Source organism: Tinamus guttatus, unplaced genomic scaffold, assembly GCF_059628265.1.
Source record: "Tinamus guttatus ecotype Peru unplaced genomic scaffold, ASM5962826v1 Tinamus_guttatus_pri_ptg000045l, whole genome shotgun sequence".
NCBI lineage: Eukaryota > Metazoa > Chordata > Aves > Tinamiformes > Tinamidae > Tinamus > Tinamus guttatus.
In genome coordinates, this window is record NW_028288579.1 from 2348129 (window position 1) to 2367739 (window position 19611).

Below are 19611 nucleotides of genomic sequence, written 5' to 3' on the forward strand. Positions count from 1 at the left end.
TTTCCTTCTTTTGTTGTACCTGAGTTGTACCACATGGTTATGGGTTCTAATTTTAGGAATAACAGATTCCAAAACTGTGCCCAGTTCTGAAAGTGGGATAAAGCTACTTCATCTAAAGCTTCTCTTAGAGTGAACATAAACTCAGGCTATAGTGAGTGTTTATTATACACAAAGCATTAAAGGACACTTTGTTTTGCAGAAGCTACTCCCCTTTCACTGCTTTTGCCAAAATACCCCAATACCCGGCTCTGAGGGGAAACCAGGTAGCTCTGCTCAGGAGCTCATTATCAAAGCCTGGACCTTTACATCTTTCTTTTAAATTCTCTTTATGAGCTGGACCCTCCCACAGCAAGGAAGGGGCCAGGGCCTAGGCTGCTTTAAGTCACACTGCAGAGTGCTGAGCAACAGTGAATAATTCAGTCACACAATCCCCTTTACCTCAGTATTACCCCCGGCTCTAACCCCCGGCCCCGTGTCCCCCGAGCTGGGCCCGAGCCGCCCCGGGCCACCGTCGCGCAGGGGCAGGCGCCATTTTGCGCGGCGGGAGGGCGGTTCGGGCCGAGCTGTAACTTGCTTTTAAAAGCGCCGCCCGGGCGGTTCCGGGCGGCCCCAGTTATGAACAAGCCCTTCGCTCTAGCACTGCAGCTTGGCCAGCGGCGCCGCGGCTCGGGCGCCCCGCCGGGTCAAAGGCAGTGCGGAGGGGCAGGGAGAGGCGCACAGGAAGCAGCCACACACGCTGGCGGGTCGCACGCAGCTTTATTGGAGAGCCCGCGCTCCGCCGCCGTCCCAGCGCCGCCGGTCGCCTCACGGCCTGCAAGACACGGTGGGAAGCGGAGGGTTAGAGAGGCTGCTGGCTGCAGCTGCCTCCCGGGACCGGAGCAGCCCGGGAGCTCAGAGGTAGTTTTGCTTCATGCGTGTCAGAAGTCTAACACGTGTCAAAGACATCAGCGCTGCCGGCCCATCCCGCCCGCCACCGAACCCCCCGGCGCGCTCACCTCCGCCGTCCGCACTGAGGAAAAGACCTAACACCGCCCCCTCCTTCTTCTTTATACTGCCTCGCGTCCCGCCCTGTCCAATAGGAGGACAGCGTTGGCGGCACGTGGCGCTGCGGGGCGTGGCTAGGCGGGCCGCGCTGCGGGGGAGGGGCGCTGCTCACGCGGTGCCTGAGGAGAAGGGCGCGACATGGCGGCCGCGCTGTGGCGCAGCGCTGCCAATCGGTGTGTCCTGGCCTGGTTGAGTAGCTTTAGCCGGCTTTTTTAGTAATATTTGGAGAGAACGGTGTTTTTTTTATTATTATTTTAGTACTCATGTTGCTTTGTTAGTATATACTGCTTAGTGTTAAAAACGTGAAAGCTTTTGGCCCTTCTTAGGCCAGGCAGCAAATGGTGTCCGACGTCCTGAGGAGAGGTGTCCCGCGAGGGCAGGTAACACCCATTTCCCCATCGCAGGTCCTGGAGATGCTTCCATCCCTGCCTTTTAGACCTCCTACTAGGTCCTTGTGAGGGATTTTTTATTTCTTAAGACCTCTGTGGTTTTGGTAATGACATATGTAGAGCTTGTGCAACTGAAGGAGTTCTCTCTTAGTGGAATGTAACACAAACCTCAAGAGTACAGCCCATCAAATCCTACCTACGGAAGTAATAATGCCTAAGTGTCAGCCAGCCAATATACAAATTTAAACAGGGAGCTCCAGTTAACATGTTTAACCATTCGCTCTCATTTCCTCAGGAAGGTGCAGGCTGCTTGGAAGAGAAATGCTGCCATCTCTTGGTACGTGCGGTGTCCAGAAACGCTCCCTGGCGCCGCGCTGAGGGTGGCTGGAGGCAGCAATAGCGTTTGCTGTATCCTCGATCGAGGCCCTAGATCCTACAAAATGTGTGTGTGCTTCTTGCACAGTCGCGATAGTTGCATCGGCTGTCGCTGTGCACACAACTGTGAGAACTTGCTGTACAAGTGTGCCTGATGGATACTCGGGCGCATTTGTTGTGCGTGTTATTGTCGTGAGCTGCTTTATTTTCTGAAACGATGCAGCTTTTACAATCCAAGAACACCACAACTAAACCATCTGCCAGTTTCGGAGAACTGAAATCACGGTGTGGTTTGCAGACATGTGAGGTTTTAGGTATTCAAATTAACTGGTTAGTTCATAATTATGTCTGCTGCCGTTTCAATAGAAGGCACACTTATTAAAGAGGGAGCTGCCAGAGCCGGTCTGTTATTTACATATTACAAACTCAGGACGTGGTGTGCTTTGCAGCTCCATTAAGGATATTGGTATTGAATAGCAAACAGTGTGTAGCAAGGACAAAGTAGCTTTGTTATATAATTAGGCACCTGGAAGCCAGGCCTTTGCCAACGAGGGTAGATTTGCTCTTTTTCCAAGCTTGCTCCATTATGTCTATATTTCTCTGCCTATTTTTATGTGTTCAGAGACACTTGGACCTGGTTTATGGTTCAGGGAAGCACATGCTTTTTTTTTTTTTTTTTTTTTTTTTTTTGCATTGTAATTAAAGCATAGCTAGGTAGAACAGGGTCATGGTGACTTTGCCGGAGTGGGAGCTGTGCCAAAACAATGTCCCTACCCGCTTTAAAAGTGAAAAGTCAATAGGGAAATTATACTGGGTGGTGGTGGTGAGGGGAGGCAGGTTAGGTGAAGAGGGGCTGCTTAGGAAGCTTGGATTTGCCCTTTTTTTTAAAAAAAAAAAAAAGGGCAAAAAAAAGTGATCCGGCGTTGTCCACCCCCCAGTTACAAATGTCAAGGCCTTCATGCTGAGCCCGGCGCCGCTGGCAGGACTTTCATCCGCGGGGGCAGCAGGAAGGCAGAGGATTAGGGAGGGCGAGCAGCCAAGGAGCAGCGAGCACCGGGCTGACGTCGCGGCCCGGCCCGGCTCGGCCTGGCCTGGCCCGGCCCGGCTCCGCCCCGCCGCACACGCCGCGCCCGGCGCGAGCAGCCCGACGGGCAGCGAGGCCGCGGGGGGAGCCGGCGCGGCGCCCGCCGAGCTCCCCGGGCCGCCGCCATGGAGCCGCTGCGCCGCCTGCTCCTCGGCCTGGCCGCGCTGCTGCTGCTGTCGCCGAGGCCCGCGGTAAGCGAGGCGCCATCGGGCCGGGCCCGGCGCGGCCCGGGAGGCGGCGGGGACAAGGCGCGGCCGCGGCACCGGGGGTCCCCGCGGTGTCCCGCGCCGGGAGACCGGGCAAGACCGGACCCCTCAGCGGGCGCCGCGAGGAGAGGCGTCCGCGGGGCTCCCGACTGCCCGCCGCGGCCAGGCCCCAAAATCGGCTGCGTAAGGAGCCGCTGGTCCCCCCATGGGAGACGGGCTTCCCCGCAGCCAGCCTGGTGCGGCTCTGTGCCCGTGCCTGTGCTGCCCACCTTGTGGCACATACCACCCTGCCTGGACGCTTTCTGTTTAAGAATATATAATATGTTTTAGAGTTTAAAAAAAAAAAAAAAGTTTTCCGTAAGGCTGTTGATCCAACTAGCATGAAAAAAATGTGTAGCTGGATCTAGAAACTAGTGAGAGGCACTAGATCTTTGCTGTGTCCTTTCACTTTGTTGCTGTATGTCATCATCCGTCTGTTAGACTCTTATCCTGTGACCTCGTACCTCTTTTTAGTTTTTACTCCTGATCAAAAATATAATATATGTGTTGATATCCAGATAGAAATGATTAGCTGCGTTGCATGGGAAGGTTGCTGTGTCCTATCTTTAGGGCATTTTAATCATTCCTTTTCTAGAACAAAGATAGCAATGTGCATAAATGTACATACCATGGTACCTAGAAGAGACTACAGTTCTAAATTCAAAGGTGAAAGACTACTTGCACAAGTCACTGCATGGCAAGTCCTTTTAAGAAATAACCGTGTTGGCCATATGGTATTGTAAGGGGCAATAAAAGTGAGGAATAGTGAAACCAAACCAAAACTAATTTAATGCTGAATAGATTTTTTTTTCCTAAATTTGCTTTATGTGGTTGATAACTCTTGATATGGAGAAAATATTTTTAAACAGTATTCTTTCAAATCAGCACTGTTCAGTATGTGTGAAATGAAATGGAAAAATTAATCTTTAAAAACTCTGTTTTGAGAAAGATGCTGTGCTTCATAAGTTCTCAGGTTGAGGAGGCAATAGAAAAAGCCACCTGGTATTTACTGTTTCCATTTTACTTGAGCGTAGCAGAGGAAGGTTTTAGGCTATGCTCTTTAAAACAGGCATAATGGATTGTTCATTGTTATCTGAAAATGCTAGTGTAATATATGGGCTTATCATTCAAGTTAAGCAAAGCTGGAGGCTTTGTTTTTTGTCTAGAACACAATAGCTCCACTCCCCTTTTAAAAGGTAAACATATTTCCCAGTGAAGCTGTTACTCAAGTGTTGTTACTTGATTAGGAGAGTAAAAAATACAAGCAAACAGTCAAAAAAATTACCTTAAATCTTTATGATAGAGGTTACAAAACATTGATTTGCAACCTGTGATGTCAGAAATAATAAGAATGTTAAGAAATATTTTAAAATGTGGAAAGTAAATTATAAATCAATAGATTGTTACTAAATTTTATATAATACCTTCTTGCAGAATCGCAAAAGCCTAGACTTGGGACCTGCTAGAATTCAGTATTCTTGTTTTTCCCTAGATTTCTCTCCCGTCTTCTTTCTTTCACAAGTTATGAGCCCTGGTCTCCTGTCTCCTATTGTCTATTTCAGCTCATTATCTGAATTTGGGCCCCCTATTTCCCCGTTTTTTTCTCAGCTTTTAACCTAAACTTTTTGCCCTGCCAGCTATAGTCTTTACCTTGGCTTTTAACCTGAAATCCATTCTGTGCTTCAATCCCTTTTCATAAATATATGTGTATATATATACATATATTTGATTCTTTGAGTTTAATCCCAATAATCGTACCTGTAATTAATGCATTTGACCAGGAAACCTTATTTGGAACTATTAACATCACTTGAGTAATAAATACCCATGAAAAAGATTGTCTGGTGTACAATTCTCAGTATTGAGGTAACATGAAAAGCGTAATATTGTTTGAGGATATCCAGTTATTAGCACAAATTGTGTTTTTTCAATTTTCTTCCAAGGTTCCTGGCAATGATCTGGTGCTTTGGCAGATAAATGTACCATTTGTTACTTTATATCATAACTTTATTATTTTGTTCCTATAGTTTGTATTAAAAATTAATAAAAAAAGCCTTCCTTTCCTGTCTTTTCCTTCTACAGTGAAATGGTCCCCCTTGTTACTTAGGTGACAATGCACAGTTCTTGGAATTGCCCCAGTGATATATGGGAAGATGTTATAAAAGGGTAACGACTCAGATACACAACAAAAAATGCAATAGAACTCTTAATAAATAAACAGTCACTGTAAATATTTTACAGTACTGATTTACAGCACTGCGTATTTTGAAAAAAAAAACTTATTTTTGTCAGCAACAGAATTAAAAATAGCGGAAAATAGTTTTTGTTCTTTCTTCATGGGTAGTGCTACAGCTAGATGTTCCAAATCGTGCCTGTTTTCTTTTTAGCGTGGAGTCATATAGTTCAAAAATAGCAAATTCTTGGGGATAAAATTGGCATTTAGAACATTGGTCGATTCCCTGCGATTCCTGTGGCCTGTGGAGCTGGTTTCAGTGCTCAGCAATATCCTGTGTGCAGGCAGCACATGCAGGCTGCTCGTGGCATGGGAAAAGCCCAGCCAAACCCAGGTGTTATTTCTTCTAATGTGCTCTTTACCTCAGCACGAGATGTTTGGCCAGTTAACTGACACTCATGAAAATCTAGGTGAGGCAACTTTACATTTTAATGAGGACATCTTCAAGTGCTCTGCTCATTAACATTGCAACATTAGTGTGTTTGAGTTATAGATCTACTGGGTACATCAGTATAGTAGTTAATCTGTTAGTTTTTGTTGTTATTGATGTGCTTTTTTCATTTTTGGAGAAATACAGACATGTCTTGCACAGCTAAAATTGTCATGGACAGCTCTGTCCTGGAATATAAATTCACTCTTCTGCTCTTGTCCTTCTACTCTTCTTGGTTGATGGTGTTTTTGGGAAAATTGAAACAAGTTTTAATTCCACAGGCTGACAACTTAGCTGAGAGTTTGTGGTGTTCAGCACCAATGAAAGTTTCATCAAAATCAGAGGAATGGATGGTGGTTTTCACATTTTCCTATTGCTACCTTGGAATATAAAATGCTTCCATGCAGTAATACCATGTTTTTTATACCTAGAAGCTGTCTGCTAAGTGTTGGTGCAAGCCAGCAGAAGAGGGTTAACAGTTGAATATTGAAAAGTGTCTTGTGTGATATTTTATTGTGAGTTATTCTCAATAAAACTCTTGAGAAGTCTTATTAGGATAACTACCTTTATGTAGTTTGAATCAAGTGAATCATATGTAAGGTCCATTTTAATGCATCCACAATATCCTGAAAGTTTGGGAGTGTGGTTACAACACCAGATTTGAGAGAGCCCTGTATTCTGTTTTACAGACAGCTGTGTTATCAACTAATGTATATTTAAACTTCACATTTTTACATATTTCAGCCTTTGAATATTTAAAGTAGAAATTTATTGCAGTGTCTTATGTGGTCATTGCTGGGTATCTTCCTGGTTGCCATACTGACTTGCTGTTCCAAAGGGAAGATTACGCAAAAAAAAAAGCGGGGTGGGGGGAGAAAAACCCTTTTGTCTTCTGTCCAGTTGTGGTTCTCTGTGATCTCTGGAGTGAAAGGTTACATTTGCTGAAGCCTTTTCCTGGGAGAACTGGTTTTTCCTTTTATTTTGAAGGTTCTGTTAACTTCTTATTAGCTTTGTCATTCCTGTTTTCATAAACTTTAAAGTGGTTTCTTGCCCCCCCCTCCTTTTTTTGGTGAAGGTGATACGTGCTGTTTTTATTTCTCAAAAGACAGGAAGCGAAAATGCTTTGTGGAAGGTATACTGGTTCTGTAAGATAAGGAATAGTTGGTACTGAGAATAAAGACTACTTTAAAAGAACGATGTTAATCTGTATATAGCCTGGGGGAAAATGCCCTGGGTTTGCCTTTTGTTGCATTTTAACCTAGAAGCTGACAAATTATTTTACTACATTGTTCTTTAAGCTTGATATGAGTCAAATGCTAGAATAGAGAGGTACTCAAATAATACGGCTTCCAAAGAAGCGATTGTTCCCATGTCCATGCTTTTTATTGTCATTTTTTTTTGTTTTGTTTTACAGTAATCTAGCATGACTGTTAATTACTTCAAAATACAAGTAATTTAAGGCATTATTAATGATACAAAATGCACGCACTTTCGTTTCTTTGATACTGGTAGGGTAAAAGTTATATTTAACTATGAAACTTTCTAAACATGGCAGGTGGCAAGCAGATGAGCAGTACAGATACAATCTACAAATGAAAAGTTACTTGAATGATAATTTGAGACTTAGTAAATGGAAATGTTTGTCTGTTAGGGCATATGGGATCTTTTTGTACTAGGCAGGCAGAGAGAAGAGGTTAATAAATGAACATATATTTTTTTTTCTGCTTTATATGATGGAACACCTTAGGCTTAGCCTCTGCATTCCACCAGTAGCTGTGTAGTTTCAAGTCTTTGCTGCTATATGATGCTCTTTTGGCAGAATTACACACCCTGCAATAGCCAGTCTCAAAAGTTGCTCGTGCTGTAGAAACAACAGCAGGTAGCAAACAGCTCTGTATGAACAAATGAGAGATTTCCCTCCTGGTGACTGACAGCAGCATGATGAGAGTGTCAGACTGAGGTCTGTGTCCTGCAATTGACTGTTTTGAGGAGCTGTCTCTGAATTTGTTGTTACACATGGACTTTCCTAAGCAGTGTTAATTTATTATCTACATCAGAAATATAATATTGAGAAACATGGGATAAAATAACACAATTAAGAGCCCTAGCAATATGGATTTTCTTCAGCCTTTAAACTCTTCCTACCCAAAGTATTTGGTCCTTGCTCAGAGAGTATACACATTCACAACACCAGCCTGTCTTTCAGCCACTAAGCCACATAGAATATTGATTACCTGCCCCTTTTGCTTAGCCAGCTAATAGTGTCTTTCAGTCTTTTAGGGAGTAAACCTTCACAGAAGTATGTTCTATTAACTTGTTAGTAGTGTGGTTCTGTCCTTAGCACTTTTGTTCTCTGACCTGCTTCTAAGTTCCGTACTGTGACTATCTTTGTGTCAGTTCTTTCTGAGATTAAGGGTCCCTGGTTTCTCCCGACTCTTTGATTACAGGAAGCCTTTGATATAAAATCGATGGTGGAGGCTGTCTCATAGATAATTAAAGCATTTCCCACTTGGCTCCTAGGTTAGCTAGGGGCAAAGTAAGCAGTTCCATGGAAGGTCACAGCAAAAAATTCCCTGAATTCAAAGGGACAAGGAAGTTGGCCAATCTGTATCAGTAAAAAGAAGGATGGTGTTCTAGGTGTTCTAGACTATAGGGCAGTTATGAGTAAAATATGCAGTAAATAATGATATTCAGTATATATATGTATATTTTTTTTTCCAGAACACCAGCTCAGTAACTGTGCCAGAAACACTGTTGTTTGTTTCAACTCTTGATGGAAGTTTGCATGCTGTCAGCAAGAGGACGGGTGCAATCAAATGGACTTTAAAAGAAGGTGGGTAGTAGATGTCCTGATATTCTTTGTTAATTACCTTGGCTAATTCTCTAAATACTGCCTTGTTGCTGTATGCTTTCTTTGCAGATAGTGATTTATATAGGTAAGGTTCCATGTTATGCTCATGTTGTTATACAGAAGTATCCAGTGGGAAGTTGCACATGCTAAAAGCAGTGTTTTTGCAGGTGCCATTTTACCCTGACAGTGTAGGAGACAATAAACCATATGTTGCAGTTCACGTAATTTGAGAAGTTCTGGAGGTCACCTGAAGTGCTGCAACCGCATTAGTCAGTGAGAGACAGTTTTATAATTCACTTAAGTAGATAGGGCTGCTTAACAAAAGGCAATTCATATACATTTTATTTTGGTTGGGAGAAAAACCTATGTAGTGTTCATTATCAGGTGATACTTAAAACATGACAATCTTGCTGTTAAATTGTTTTAATTTAGCACTGAAAGTTATCTCTAGGTATGCAGAGTAAATGAGGCTGTCACCACAATAATGTGTTTGGGTTTTCTGTCTTTGCCTAATGCTCCCAAGAAAGGCCATCTGAATACTTTTGTTTGTCTCATAAAGTAGGCAAAAAACCTGGGGCAGTTAGTAATGAGACTCACCAGTAGTTCAGAAATAAAACTGGGTTCCCTGTGGTTATAAGTAGAGAGGTTCTGGGCTCATTTGTTGACGGTGCGCAGTGTGTTCATTTCCTCTTGGCTTCTGTGGTATCTGATAGTTTTCAGGGTTTTTGACTGGCAAGGTGACTCATGCTGCTCATTCTCTAGGCCTTGGAAAGCTGGAATATGACAGTCAAGTTAATAGAAAGAACCCATGTTCCTTCCCCTAAATCTATTTGGGCCCAGAAAAAAAAAAAAAAAAGGTATGGAAAGGCTCCCGGCTGTGACACTCATTTAAGAGCAGAGACTAAGTAAAGCTCTGAGTGCCATCTGTGATCAATAAAAGCAGTTGTTACTTCTGAGTGACAGTGTGATGGGCGCCCTCATTTTCTGCACTTGCCTTTAGCAAGGTACTGGGTGAGCTTCCATCAGGGCTGACAGCTGTCTTTTTGCAGTAGTTCAGTGCTGTTTGAATTATGGGGGTAGGCGCTGGCATTGAAACATAAAATATTTAAATGGGGCTAAGAGTGTGATAAAAACAGGGCACTGTACAATTCTGAGGTCTGCAATATCTGAGTCATCTTGATGGAGGTTTAGCCCTTTTCCTTTTGATCTGTTATTTCGTAGTTGTCTTCCTGCATGTGAGAAGAACCTGTGTATACAGCATCTCCTGTGATTAATCCCTAAGATTACTTAGGTTGAAATCTCTTCCTTCCCAGAATTGCTGGAAATGGAACTTCTCTCATTTGCTTTTTTAAAGGTGCAGGGATACAGCACTTTGGGCTTGCTGTTACATGATATTGCTGGTCAGAAAAATGACAGTGATAAAGATGATGGCAAGTTGGGAAGAAGGAATCTGGAGAATAGTTTTTACTTAATGTCAGCTTTCATATTTGAGATTCTGTTTTCAGTGGGACTTGGTGATCTTGGGCAGGGCATTGTTGTTCTTGTTGAGCAGGGTGTTTTATTCTTCTGCCAGTCATTCCTGTGTATCCTTCTGTATTGTCCAAAGCCATCTCTTTACATTCACCTCTTTAAAAACTCATTTGCCTAGGAATTGTTTCAAAATGATTTTCCAAAGAACATTTAACAGGTTTCAGTCTAGATTTACAGTAATTGGAAATTTTGTTATGATCTTCAGTTCACTGTAGCAATAAAAAATGTGGCCCACATACATTGCTTTATTTATTTATTTATTTTATTTCTGAGACATTACTCATGGCCTGTGGACTACAGTAGGCTAGTTATGATAAGATAAACATATCAAGACTGACTCAATTAGTACTCCAGCCCGTAAATTATGAAAAGGCCAATCAAGATCTATAGATCTTTCTCTGATATCAATGATTATTCCCAACTAGAAAGAAGTATTTTGGTCTCAGAGCTAATAAGGACTCAGAACCAAAGGGCCATAGAACCATATCAATTTCAGCAAACTCCAGAAGATGGTGGATTTGTATCTCTAAAATCACTCACTGTAGTTGTGACAGTTGGCTAGGATGACATGATGTCAAATTGGCCCGTTAGCCCAGCTTTTATGGCAGGGCCTCAGGTCAGGAAACCGTTTTTTCCAGCTCATTCCACTGTGGCAGAAACTTGTTCATTTGCTCTTTCAGAATCTCCCACTTCTCCTTTTCAGTGCTTGTTTTGGTGTGTTCTAACTAAAGGCACATTACAATGATGTGCAACTCTGTCTTTTGCGTTAAAAAAGGCTCTTGGTGAAAGGGGATCCTTTTGTGTTTGTGAAATAGGGAGAAGATTGAAAGGGCAAAATGATTATATTTAGCAGTAGGCTTATATTTTCAAAAATTGCTTGTATATCTTTGTTGCATATGTGTTTACAAAATATGGGTTAGACTTATTTTAGAAGAATCTAAAACATGCCATGTGCTTCTGCCCAATCAACAGCAAATGATACAGGCACAGGTATTTTCAGGCCATGATGCAAAGAAAGCTGTTTTGGGACATCTGCTTCCTGCCAGCTCAAAATCCCAATCTTAGTGACATGTGATTGTCCCCAATTAATTGAGTAAACTACTGACCATCTATTATGTTCACATATTTATAAGTACTTCTGTGTTGTGCGTAAGTTCCTGAAGTTCTAGAATAAATGCTTAGGATGTAGAATCAATGTTCTTTTCAGTCTTTTTCAGTCACAGTTATTGCACAGATTTTTTTTTTTAATAAGTTGTTAAAATGGAAGCTCGTGAATTCTTACAGAACGTTGATTTTGCAGTCCAACAAAGACAGGGAAATGTATTGTTCTGTTTAATGGTAATTTTATTCTACTGTCTGTGTTGTTGAGTTTTAATTGGCTTTGCAACAGTCAAATTCACAGCTATGTTTTCTTAGTCTAGATATCGGAATGCCTTTGGACAGGCTTTCTTAGAAAACATAAGCAATCTCAAGAAATTCTTTTCTTCTGATACAGGGAATGGAAGCCTAGGGGATAGGGTAGAAGCAAATGTATTTCTGCACTGTTCTTTCTTTATTTATTTTCTGATGACATTTTCTCTATAAAGGTTTTGTTCCAATATGTGTTGTTAATTGGTTGTCATCATTGTTGTTGATACTGGAACAGATTAGGCCTTTTGGAATGACTTGCCTAATGACAGGGAACTGCAGTTCAAGGAAATTTTGAAAGCAGGATTATTTGATTGTAGTCTCAACATGCTAACACTTGAGTGTTAAGTTGCTAAAGAGAAGGTAAGACCCCCCCTTTTCCAGTTGTTTCATTGTTGTAGTAAAGGTGACTTTTGTTTTAAGAAAACTCACTACATTCTTTTACTAGTCTGCATTTAAATGTCTTAGGGCTACTATAACACCTGGCAACAGAATTAAACTCATGAGGTTCTCTTTTTATCTCAGAGGAAGTTTTTATTTCAAAACAAACTTTGAAATAAAGTTGGAGTATGTTCCAAACCACATGAAAGTGAATGAGAAGAGTTTGTTGTCTTTGAAGAATCTTTGCAGAGCTGCAATCTTATTTCAAGATAATGAAGGTGTTAAGAAAATAAGAAAAAATGCTTCATCTCTTTAGCTAGGAATGCAGAGAAATTATTTTCCACAGTTAATCTTTCCAAGTGGACTGTATTAGTAGTAAAATAAGAGTTACTTTAGCTTAAAGTTAAGTTTAAAAGAAAATCTACTCCCTCATGAATTTGTGCTCACTCAGTAGGAATAGCCTCTTGCCTGGAAATGCATTTGAGTTGTGTGTTTAATACTAACAGTTCATATACAACACTCACTGTTTCAGGAAATCTTTTTCATCAGTGTTTTGGTTAGTTCCAGTAAGTAGCACAAACATTTCCTGCTACATCATAATAATGTCTTAATTTGGTCTCTCTACCTCCTCTTTATCATTCCTACTAAATCAATTTTTAGCTACTGACAAAACAAGTAAAAGAATTTTTCACTGCTGATAAAGTACTGTTTTCCCTCGTATTGAAGATGTGATACTAACAAAAAAATTCATGAACTTTGTCATAGTCATGATGGTTCTGCAAGGCACTCACTGAATAACTCAGTAATAGGTTTTTGGTGTTTTTTGGAATTGAACTCATTATTTTCATAGGACTGCTGGTATTGTTTAAGTGTAGAATACATTATTGTTATGATATTTTACCAAGAGCTTTTAGAAACTTGGGAGAAAAAAAGCTTAATTCAAGTAAATGTTCCATTTGCATGTGTTTTATTTCACTTCTTTGGTGTTAGGTTATTGATAATAGGGCACTTTTCACACTTTTGAGACAGCAGTGAGCAGAGTAAAGCACTTTAATAGATTGTCAGGTCTCAGAAAATGACTTGAATTCAAGCTATTGTTCCAGAAATGCTGTGTATTTATTCGCTCAATTTTGGGAGGCAAGGGGGAGCTACAGGAAAGCGTTACAGTCACACCCTTTGCAAATGTAATATGATCAAATGTTTAGATCTTCATAAGCATATTTTAAAAATTAGATTCCTAGATTGACTGACTGTAAAGTGATATTTAAGATACTTAAGATATTTAAGAAAATCTGTGTTATACTTTTTTTTTTTTAAAAAAAAAGTGTATATGCTTAGTTACCATTTAAAAAACAAGTCATGCAGCTTTGTTATCACTAACAATCTTTTAAGGAAGATGTATTCAGAGTTAGGTAAGTTGCTCAAGTGCTGTAGCTGAAGACTGCTGTTGTTGAGCAGTAGTGTAAATCACCACTGGCAGTTTATTTTCTACCGCATGAGAAACTGTAATCATTTCATCAAGAGAACTGCAGAGTGTATTTGGCTTTTGCCTTTAGCAACGCTTGTGGCATTTGTGTTAAATCTTACCTTCACTGAGGCAGCTGCCATTTTCTGCTGATTTATGATCCCAGAACCTGCATTTTTTCCTTTCTATGAGGTATTTATGATTCCAAAAATTTTAGCCTGTGCTTGCTAATGTCTCTTGCTTCTTTAGTTTGTTTCAGCCAGGCTCAAAGATACTTTGAATTTTTTAAAAAATATCTTGCTTTTAGTAGGTGAGGTCTTCAATTTTTTTTTAACTTGCTTATATTTCTTTATACTGAAGGGATGATTTTGTAAGTCACTAATTGTGTTGCACTGGATATCCTAAAGCTCTCGGATTATTTGAAGCAAGCACTAAGATATAATTAGGGTATAATCAACTTCGTATTTTTCCTTCCCAACATAACTTGTATCTTGAGGCCAGTTTCTTGGAATTGAAGGTTGGAATTGAATTGCTTGTAATAGTTCAGTGGAATAAAAGTCTGACCCTGTAGTGTGGTCTGTAGAGACAGATACATAATTGAACTGCTTGGGTCCTTTGAATAGAAGTTATTCTGAAAGACTTTTGATATGCACTTGTGACTTGTGGTGGGTTCTTGATGAATTACGTGGAGTTTGTGATATAATGTGAAGCTCTGTACTTACATATCCCCATCAGTGCCCAGCGGTAATGGTGATAATTCATTCGTCCAGAGAAAATTTACTCAAGACAGATAATCTTGTTACCTCTTTTCTGTGACTCCATGTCATTGCCAAAGACTTCTGAGAGTAGCAGCTGAAATTGCCATCTTTGTGGCCTTTTTCTTTGCAGCCCTACGTGTGAGGCTTCAATATAAGATTGCATGGCTAGGCTGTTCTTGCTTCTTCTTTTTGGTCATGCCACTAGAGGAAGTGGCCCAACGTCTGCAGCAGCTGGTGGGAGGTCTGTGCCATCCAGCGGGTTTCTTGCTGGCCCCTGCGCAGTTCTGGCACATGGGACTTCCTCAGGGCTGCAGAGCCACTGCCATAGACAGAATTTGCTCTGCCACAGGGGGACTGCTGGTTTTGCTAAAGCAGGAGAGGCCAGTGCAGTGGTGAATAAGAGCATGATGAGGGAATAGATCAAGCATGAAACCCGACAAGACCATTCTCTGCAAGCATTCAAAGCTGGAAGAGAGCACTGCCATCTCTCCTGTTAACCGAGTTATTCCCAGAAGCCTAGTGTGCTTTTGAGTAGTTTATCTTGACAGCTCTGAGGAAATGAAATATCTAGAATATTGTTTCCAGGCTTAAAAAGAAATATATATATATATACACACACACAGACACACACACACGCACACATTTAGTTATCTTTGGAACAAAACTACTCTGAAAATATTTACTGTGCAAAGAATGGATGAAAATAAATAGAACTCTATTTTCCCAATCAGAGACTCTCATAACATCATTGTTCTTGTTCTTATTTCCTTCCTCTTGCATCATGTTGTTTTGTGTGGAGAGAGGAAAAAAGTATGCGTTTGCTTAGTCATCTTTAATCTGTTTTTCTTACTATTTTTTTCCAGTATGGGTGCATAGAAAAGTTTTACTGGGAGGACCATTTAAGTGAAAAAATCGTTAAAATAATTTTGCATTGTCCTTGGCATTTGTCTGTTTTTCGATTACATGCTAATCACATAAGTTGTCATTTGGAATAGGAGGTGGAAATAAGTTTTTCTGGCTTGGATCAGAGTCTCCCTCTGAAGCCATTGACAGTTCCCATTGATGTTGGGAGGCGTAGAACCAGGCCTTCAGTTTATATGTGGCATTTGAATTTAAATGTTACATTGCCCAAGAAGCATATGCTTTTCTGCCTGATTAGAGGTACAAAGTAGCAGAAGATCATACAATACAGATTAGAAAGCACCAGGGTGGCCCTCTTTTTGAAAATATCAGGATGCATATTGTCCTTTCTCTTACAGTTTCTGCAAATATCCATTAGCTGTAGCATATTTTTAAGTAAAATTTGTTTTTGAAGCCTGTACAGTGACAGCAGTTGCTGCAAATTATGATCAGCCTTCTGCTCGGTCAGTACCTGGGATCACACACATTTATTGAAAGTAAGAAGCTTCATTTGCACCTCTAGGGGTGGTGCTGACATACTCTGCATGCTCTGGACTAGTGAGGAATACAGATAATATGGAAGATAGTGCTTCTCCAGGTCTGCTCCCAGGGGTGGCAGACTAAGCAAAGGTAGAGCTGGGTAAAGTTTAAAACTAGGAAGTTTCATACTTTCTCTAGTTACAAACCTAACTTTCATAAGCAAACAGGAGGTTATTGAGGGCACTGCTCTGTCAAGCTCAGTGCCACAGCTTTTCGAAACGGAGCAAGTTGTTGCAGGCCTGACAGTCTTGAGTTTGACGATTTCAAGGAGTTGAACTGCCAGTACCATGATTTTTCCTTGTTCTGTTTATGCAGATCCTGTGCTCCAGGTGCCAACACATGTGGAAGAGTAAGTCTGTTCCCTATGGCTCATTTACTGCTTATTTACTTTTCACCGACAGCTTTCTCAGTGACAAAGATCACTGACATTATTTTATTTATTTTATTTATTTTATTTATTTTATTTTGTGGCATTTTAAAAACATACAGCTATTGCTTGAAAGCTTTCACCCAAGTGACTGATGGCTCAGCATGTTTGGAGCTTTGACTTTTTGAGTGTGTTCATGTTATATCAGGTCTGAAATGTTTACATTTTATCAGTTTTCTTTAGAGTTGCAGCTAAATGAAATCTCAAAAAAATGCACAGTACAAAGCCAAAAAGATTTCTTCAGAAGGCAAATACTGCCCATAGTTGTTTTCCTGATCTCTGAGAACAGAGATCAGCACAGCTGTTGCTTTACCTGTTTTAACTGCTTAAATCCTAGACCAGCGTTTCTTCCCGACCCAAATGATGGCAGTTTGTATACACTTGGTGGCAAAAATAATGAAGGCTTGACTGTAAGTGTGCTTTGCATATTCTCTGATAATTTTTAGACAAATACATTAATCAGATTCTCATGGAGGATAAGTGCCCAAAGGAACTTTCTACTTCTTGATAGTACTGTGACATTCTGCAGGCTGGCTGTGTTTTTATACTCCTTATGGGAAGAATTTCAGTTCTGTAGAAAAGCTTGATCTCGCTAGCCAAAAATCAGCTTCTCCTGCCTGTGCCAAGGTTAGGTTACGTGTTCCTGGGAATGACAACACCCTCTGCTGTGTTGCTAGCAGCTTTCCAGAGTGAAAACATACTTAATAAGACAGAAAATTTGCCACTTTTCTTGAGACCATCAGGATATGGTTTCTGGATTTAAAATAACAGCAGCAGACACATTTGCTTTGTCCACTTATTTTTTTCTAGAACTTGTTTTTCTAGAACTTGTTAAAATAATGGTGAGGACAGATAACATTTGTGTGGCATATGTGAATAACTTCTTGTGTTCCCGGATGGAAAAGACGTTGCCAGAATAACACAAATCTTATTTGCTAAAACTGTTTGCCAAAACACATGGTAAATATACCTTCTGCGTTAATACCTTTAGGAGATGTCTTTGTAGAATGCAGCAGCAAGTGGGAAAAAATGCTGAACCTTTTCAAAATAGTCACCAATACATTTAACTCATAGATGTTAACTGATGCTTGACTTTTATTTTTAAAATTTGTAATGAAACTTGGATAAAATGTTTCAGGTTCCCACAGGTCTTTTTTTTTTCTCCCTCTGGCGGCTGTTGTGACTTTCTTTAAGACTCAATATTGTTAAATGTTTTAGTTTCTACTCACTACTTTCACCTCCAGTCACCCCACGTACAGCTAGATGCACCATCATACTTTGTAAAAATATTGTTGGTTCTCTTCCTTGGTGAATCTAGGAGCAGCAATCTGTTTTAATTACCAAGCTTCCTTTCTTCTGATAATCTCCCTTTTTTTGAATTAAGGTAAAATATTTCTGGTTGGATACACTTTTACAAAATGTTTAGATCACAGTGGGGTCATTTTTAATAATTTTTTTTAAAGGCCTGTTCTTTAGTATTTCTGCCGCCTGTCCCTTAGTATCCTGTAACCTCATCCTGATAAAAGCCTCTTAAAACTTAGCAAGAATATTTGCCCAGTATGTAGATGAAGACTATTGCACAAATTTAAACAAGCCTTTGTTTTTCTCCTGCTGCTAGAAACTGCCTTTTACTATCCCGGAGCTGGTGCAGGCATCTCCCTGTCGCAGTTCAGATGGGATTCTGTACATGGGTGAGCTCAAATTTAATTTTAGATTTTGAAATGCTCAGGAACTAGAATATATAGCCTCAGACAGAGGAAATGGAAATACTTTTTTGGGGAATTTTTAATTAGGTAATATTTCATCAATCTTTCCAATGTCAGAGAATCTGAAGAATACACAACTGAATTGCTGTGTGAAGATAAAAAGCCAACTACTGAGGGAGGGAATGACTTTTCTGAGCAGTGAATAGGCTGCATTGGGTCTTTGGATTTCTTTCTCAACCAAAAGTGATTTTTTCTAAAATCTTCTCATGCTTGTAAATACAATAGTCCGACTGAATGGTAACGGGTTAATGTTTCTTAAATCATGGTTTCAGGTAAAAAGCAGGATATTTGGTACGTGGTCGACCTTATGACTGGGGAGAAACAGCAAACTTTGACTTCTTCATTTGCAGAAAGCCTTTGCCCATCAACATCCCTCCTGTACCTTGGGAGAACAGGTCATATGCTTTTTTTTTCCTGCAGCTTAGAAGAAAGATTCTTGTTGGTTTTTTTTTTTTGGTTTGGTTTTGTTTTGTTTTTCAAAATTGTAACAAGTGACTTTAACCAGTTTAAGTTTTCAAATTTACTTAATTTCTTTGAATATTTTCATGTAAATATTTTAAGACTGCACAGAAAAATTACTGACTCTTCATAGTAGTGGAACAATAACATTTTTTTAGCCCTGGGAGTAGACACGGTGCACTATTCATTCTGTTGACTAAGTGGCATTTATTCTATCTTTAATGCTGCTTTGCAGTAACAGCTAAAAGCCTAAGTTTACATCTGTAACATAGTCATAAAAAGAGTTAAAGCAAAATGGAGATAACAGTGTATTCACTGAAAATACAAATGTTATTCTAAATAACTATCAAATTCGACCACGAGCCAATGTATATTGACTAATGAAAAAGAGTGAGTCTTAGAGACTTAGACTTTACCTCTGCATGAAGCTGTTCTTTAAATAGTCTGAAGTGTGCCAGCTCAGTTATACAGCATAAATGTTGAATTTTAGAGGGCAAGGTTTGGAAACTTGTAAATAAAAGAGAGTACATCAGAAGAAGTCATCAGAAGCAGTAAAACCCAAAATTCCAGTAACAGGGCAGTAACTGCCTGCTGTGCTTCTCTCGTTCTGAGATTCCTGTAGACAGTATAAGAGTGGGTTGGATGTTAACATCTTTGGACATTTTTAACATCTTTAGATGTTTAACCTGATTTTAAGAAAATGAAATGCAGAGAGCATTAAGTAGTATGTGTGGTGCTTTGAGAAGTGTCTAACACTTGAGGTGGTTGATTCTATTCTCTCATAAGTTTTTTTGCTTCACAGACTGTATATTTTTTAACAGAGTACACGATCACAATGTATGACACTAAAAAGAAGGAGCTTCGATGGAATGCCACCTATTTTGATTATGCAGCTACCCTGCCTGATGAAGACATAAAATACAGTAAGAATTTAATTGTTGCCTTAAGTTTTCGTATATTGATTATAGGTTTTGCATACAAGAAAAATATCTGACTTTTTTTTTCTATAATTAATAGGTCATGCTGTCTCTCTTACTTTTGTGCAGTTTTTGATCTGCCACTTTTCGTCCTCTGCTCAGATTAACAGCTTGAATCTGTTTCGGCTAAATTTGAGAAACTTAAATCATGTTTGCAATAGCTGTGTTTACCAGATGGGTGCTGCAGAAAGAATGCAAAATAGATTAGTGTTGATAATTGGGAGCAGCAGCGATTTGTAACCCATCTGAGAATTCCAACATGCATTCTTATTATGATGCTAAAAATGGATGCATGTTAACATCAAAATTAGTAACATTAATTAAGGAAACACTATTCCTGGTTGTATAAA

The 19611-nt window shown here is 40.1% G+C and overlaps 1 protein-coding gene and 2 non-coding genes across 4 annotated transcripts in view; 1 reads left to right on the forward strand and 2 right to left on the reverse strand.

Annotated features, from left to right (window-relative positions):
* Window positions 1-561: 561 nt before the first annotated feature.
* Window positions 562-698, reverse strand: LOC148595937 (small nucleolar RNA SNORA50). The gene has a single exon (XR_015914209.1). It is a non-coding gene; the product is annotated as a small nucleolar RNA SNORA50 (small nucleolar RNA).
* A 191-nt stretch (window positions 699-889) lies between these two features.
* Window positions 890-951, reverse strand: LOC148595938 (small nucleolar RNA SNORD104). The gene has a single exon (XR_015914208.1). It is a non-coding gene; the product is annotated as a small nucleolar RNA SNORD104 (small nucleolar RNA).
* A 355-nt stretch (window positions 952-1306) lies between these two features.
* The window catches only part of ERN1 (endoplasmic reticulum to nucleus signaling 1), a 28140-nt gene continuing 9835 nt past the window's right edge, over window positions 1307-19611 (forward strand). The window contains exons 1-7 of one of the 2 annotated variants that reach the window (XM_088537900.1): window positions 1307-1424; window positions 8522-8633; window positions 15948-15981; window positions 16397-16469; window positions 17678-17750; window positions 18098-18220; window positions 19106-19207. In XM_088537900.1, coding sequence (XP_088394026.1) covers window positions 1383-1424; window positions 8522-8633; window positions 15948-15981; window positions 16397-16469; window positions 17678-17750; window positions 18098-18220; window positions 19106-19207 — 559 coding nt within the window. In that variant the 5' untranslated portion in view covers window positions 1307-1382. Of the gene's footprint in view, window positions 1425-2980; window positions 3084-8521; window positions 8634-15947; window positions 15982-16396; window positions 16470-17677; window positions 17751-18097; window positions 18221-19105; window positions 19208-19611 lie in introns of those variants that run through there. The other variant, XM_088537895.1, reaches the window with a different exon arrangement.